Source organism: Penaeus chinensis, chromosome 41 (assembly GCF_019202785.1).
Source record: "Penaeus chinensis breed Huanghai No. 1 chromosome 41, ASM1920278v2, whole genome shotgun sequence".
Classification (NCBI taxonomy): Eukaryota; Metazoa; Arthropoda; class Malacostraca; order Decapoda; family Penaeidae; genus Penaeus; species Penaeus chinensis.
The window spans coordinates 7,407,398-7,412,397 of NC_061859.1; the positions used below are offsets into that span (position 1 = coordinate 7,407,398).

Here is a 5,000-nt window from a genome sequence, read left to right on the forward strand (position 1 = left end):
GCTCTCGTTTGACTCCAGTTGACCCATGGCTGCGCGTGACCTCTGCCCCTCCTCTGCCTCCCCCCTTCTGCCCTTTCTCTCCCCCCTCCTACCACCGCCACTGCCACCACCAGGAATACCCGAAGGAAGATCATCACCGTATCTCTGAGACTAATTTTGACACCAATAACTCTCTGCACCGCTACCATTACTTGCGATTGACCCCAACAATAGCACATCTACCCAACACCAGCACGTGCACCCGCATACCCATTAACATAAATACCCTGACATTTGCACTTGCATTTTTACCCAGCGCTAGTACCTATTCTTTAACACCATCACTAAATTTTTGGCCTAACACCAGCATTATTACCTGCACCTAACACTAGCACTTTTATTCAAAACCAGCATTTTTATAACATAACAAGTAACATGGCAATTACATCTCAGTACATTCTGGTTGTGAATGCTTCATTTTTTTCGGAATCAGATATAATTATTTATCTCCAAAGCTTGTTGGTATAGTAATGAAAACATAAATGATGTCTTGTGGTTATGAATAACGGACAGTTAAATGGATGTAACTCGAGATCAGTTTTTAAAATATTGCCTAACCTATGGCAAGCGTTAAGCGTAATGCTGTTTAGCTCAATTGACTGTTCTTGTAACGGTGAGTATAAACATAATATAGGCGTTAAACTGTGTTGAAGTCGTGGCGCGTAATCAAAAGATCTTATGCAATTTTTTGATGTTCTGAGCACAAAAGTTTTCTTACTGAAGGAAAATCTGCTACCTAATGAAAATATTACCATCATATCTGATCACGCATAGCCGGTTTGGGCAGCAGGGAAAATGCCGATCACACAAATGACCATGTAGATATACATTGTTTATGTTAAGCTATGGTTTTTAAATTTACTTTCAGCACAGTATAATGCCTATTGGTTTGGGTGGATAGATGATCTTAAGAAGCCAAAGCAAAGCACGTGAAGAAAAAATAATATATATACATATTCTATCACTCGCTAACGCCCCAGCACATCCTCAAACAATGAGCGATGGTTCTGATAATCATTACAACTGATGAAAAACACGCAGCTCTCCTCCCGCCCCGACAGGTCCCCCACATCCGCTACGCCACACCCGAGAGGCTCCTGGAACGACTGACGGACCTACGCTTTCTCTCGATCGATTTCTTGAACACCTTCCTGCTTACCTACCGGGTATTCACCGATGGCGTAACGGTACTGGAGGCGCTGAAGAAGGTCTACTACAACCCGGACGTCCATGATCAGATGGCTGATTCGCGGGACTCGTCTGTGGAGAGGTAGGTGGAGACTAGGGACTGGGGACAAGTAAGGGTCCTGAAAGGGGAGTGATGGTGTAGGGAAAGGGGTTGTAAAGCTATGAGGGATTAGGGTCAGGGGAAAAATGTTAGCAGAGTTTTAAATCTTAGAAAGGTTTGAGGATAGGGGAGGAGGTTTGTCGACAGAGGAGGGAGGTTCATTGGTAAAAAGGGGTTTTAAAAGTTATTAGATGTTAAATAAAGAGAAGAGAGCTTATTGGCAGAGAAGGGAGTTTTATTGGTAGAAGTTTTAAAGCTATGAGAGGTTTATGGAAAGGGAGGAGAGATTATTAACAGAAAAAAAGAGGTTTATTAGCAATTATAGTGGGTTTAAAGCTAGCAGAGTTTAAGGGGCAGGGGGGAGGGTTTGTTGGCAGAGAAGGGAATTTTATCGGTAGGGGAAGAGGTTTTAAAGGTAGGAGAGGATAAGGAACATGTCATTACAAGAGAAAGGAAGTACATTAGGTAGGGTAGAAATCCTCGATTCAGGGAAATGGGTGAGAAGGGCTACAACCCGAACGTTTACAATCAGATGGCTCATTCGAGGAGTAAGGAGAGCTACGAAAGACATACATCAGGAAGAGGTTGAGGCTAAGGAGGATGGGGTTTCGGAGAGAGGGATGAGGTTTATGGGTTGGGAAGGGGAGATTAGAGACAGCGGAAGATCTGTAGGATCCCATGGATTTACCCTGCTTTTCGACCTATCAATTTCCATCACTCCGCACTAACGGTCTCCGTGTGCTTCGCCCTCCCCACCAGGTCCCCCGAGTACGTGGCTTCGCCCCCGCCGGATTTCGACAGTGGAAGAAACTCCCCGAGGAGAACGTCCACCTTCAGCCCTTTCCCAGGTAGTGGTATTTCTCCTTCATACCGTCCTTACGTGCCTTCCTATCGCCTCCTTCCCTTCCCAATACCCCCCCTCTTCCTCTGTATTTTCCCTTTCACCCTTCTCTTCTTTTATTCCCATTTTTAATCCTTCCTTTTCCCCGGACGGAATGATATGACGTAAACACAGATACTAAGTTAACCTCTTTGGTATTAATAGGCAACATATGCTGTAAATGAGTGAGTAAATTACTAGATAAAAATGTAAATAGATATAAATTTTGAGTAATTTATGAAAGTGTATAAAAATAGATAGGAATATATGTTTGTATGTTAATATGCTACTGCAGCTCTGTATATATCTTTATGTATTATAAGTTACAACATAAGTATATTTGTTTATCTTAAATAAATAATTTGCTCAGTGTAATAAGCCTGCTCTAAATAACATTTCGAACTTAAATACTCCTATAAGAATATGCTTTGGTGTCATGTGTGATATTAAGGTGTGGTGTTCAACGTTGGTGCATGCTTATCATATTGTATTATGATACCCATAATTTGCCTATTCCGCAAGTAATTAACTTTTAACATCGAGGCTTTAAAATGAATCCAGTTTATGAGGGTAATGTGTAAATATGACAATAAAAAAGCATGTCAGCTAAGAGACAGTGTGCAATTTTGAGCTGTAACGCAAATTAGCCAATATCGCAAGTGTGAGACAGTGGGAGGTCAGGCGCCGTGATGGCCCCATAGGACAGCGTGAAGGTATAATGTATGGGTGTGCGGTAGGGCTGGAGATGGAAACACCACGAGACAGGTGCTGGACCTTCGACGCCCAGGTGGCCAAGGCTTCCGGAAACCAACACTGGCGCTGGTCCTACAGGCGTTGTAAGTTCACACGTGTTGGGTGTTTTGTCAATGACCGGTGATTTATCTTTTTATTTATTTCGTTTTTTATTTACTTTTTTTTATTTATTTTATTTTTTCACGTAGAAAACGGGGACATGTTTAGATGTCACTCGCTCCGTAGACGTGTCTCATGCACTCGCACACATTTATATATGCACACTTGAACACACATCGCACTCGCGCACGCACAAGGACACACAAGCGAACAAACAAGCAGACAAACAAGCACATATTTAATCACAAATATATACATACCCACGTACGCATGAACAAACACATTGATCTACACATAAGCAATCCATGCAACTACAAAGGTACACACAAACTCATCTGCATTTTGTATATCTATTATATATCTGAAATGTGATGACTATATATGCGTATATAACAATGTGTATATTTATCTGTGTATAAACGTATCAGTAAATGTGTATATCTGCATGTAAGTATCCATTTATATATGTGTGAATGACTCAATATTCGTAATGATATGTCTCCCGCTTGTTCTTCACTCGTTCTCTATGTTATATCTGTGTTGTGGATATGATGTCTATATCTGACATAAGATGGATTTCATAACCAGTTGATATATTATGATATAATTTATACAATGTTTTATCCTAGATTTGACTAATTGGGTATTTTACCCATCCTCTCGTTCGCTCTTCGTTCCTTTCACTCTTCTTTTCCTACCACCCCCCTACCCTTTCCTTTTTCCCTTCCTCCTTCCTTTCGTTCTCCCCTCTCCTTTCTTTCACCTCCCCTCTCTCCTTCGCCCCTTTTTTTTCTCTTCCTAACCTTCTCTCTCCTACCTCCTTCTCCCTTTCTTTTCTTCCCTTCCCTTTCTTTCTTCACCTCCTCCTTCCTTCCTCCTTCCTTATCTCATATTTTCCTCTTTCTTTCCCTTTTCCCTTGCCATCTTTCCTCTTCCCTTCCCTCCTTCCCTCCCAACAGTCGAAGAGGAACAGCGAGAGCAAGAGGAGCGTCGCGCCCGGGAGGAGTCCGACCCCCCCGCCGCAGCCCCACAGGGAGGCGCGGGAGGGTCTCAGGAGGGCCCCAACCTCCCCATCAGCGCCCCCAACTCTCCGTTCAGCCCCAAGAAGGTAGGCCTTTTTATCAACTGTCAATATCTATCTCGTACTGGCTTTTCTTTTTATGTATATTTTTTTCGTTTGTGAATGTAGCTTTTTTTAACGTTCTAACTATCCTTTTTCTGGTTCGTTTACCTCTCTGTCTCTCTCTCTCTCTCTCTCTCTCTCTCTCTCTCTCTCTCTCTCTCTCTCTCTCTCTCTCTCTCTCTCTCTCTCTCTCTCTCTCTCTCTCTCTCTCTCTCTCTCTCTCTCATTCTCTCTCTCTCTCTCTCTCTCTCTCTCTCTCCTCACTTTCCTTTCTGTTAACACAAAATTAAATGAACTTATACTTGATGAGACGCGTGCAGTGATGCGGCAGATGTTTGTGGCGAGACCATTGGCAAAGGGGCCCTTAGCCTTCTTCACCACCTCCCTCTCCTCCACAGGTCACCATCCGGACGGACGACGACCCCAAGTACCTCACCATCCCCAAGGGCCGTCGCGTCGCCGGCTCCACGTCTTCGGCTGATACAATTATCGGCGATGGTAAGTGGTTATCAGTGTGGTATTTTTTTTTTTTTTTCAAGAGGGGTTAATGATCACTGGGTTTGTATATTTCATTGTGTATATGTATGTCATGCTTATTGGCTGCACTCGCGGTTATTTTTGTTGTTCTCATCATATACTCGTGTATTGTGTACATGAACTACTAGTTTACTGGTTATTCTCCACCACCAGAGAGCATGAGTCAGCCAGACAGCCCGACGGACGCATCCACCTCCACCCTGACGGGCCCGGGGCCCGCCCTCCAAAGCTTCTCCGACTGGAAGCTGCCTTTCGACAGCGAGCGAGGGTCTAGGTCGCGC

General features: G+C 43.6%; 1 protein-coding gene across 1 annotated transcript in view; it reads left to right on the top strand.

Annotated features, from left to right (window-relative positions):
- Window positions 1-5,000, top strand: part of LOC125047546 (ras-specific guanine nucleotide-releasing factor 2-like) — a 111,204-nt gene that overhangs the window by 96,524 nt on the left and 9,680 nt on the right. Inside the window, exons 20-27 of the mRNA XM_047645821.1 lie at window positions 473-501; window positions 908-964; window positions 1,081-1,309; window positions 2,087-2,175; window positions 2,945-3,043; window positions 4,019-4,167; window positions 4,581-4,680; window positions 4,873-5,000. The exon at window positions 4,873-5,000 is cut by the window's right edge and continues 105 nt beyond it. Coding sequence (XP_047501777.1) covers window positions 473-501; window positions 908-964; window positions 1,081-1,309; window positions 2,087-2,175; window positions 2,945-3,043; window positions 4,019-4,167; window positions 4,581-4,680; window positions 4,873-5,000 — 880 coding nt within the window. The remainder of the gene's footprint in view (window positions 1-472; window positions 502-907; window positions 965-1,080; window positions 1,310-2,086; window positions 2,176-2,944; window positions 3,044-4,018; window positions 4,168-4,580; window positions 4,681-4,872) is intronic.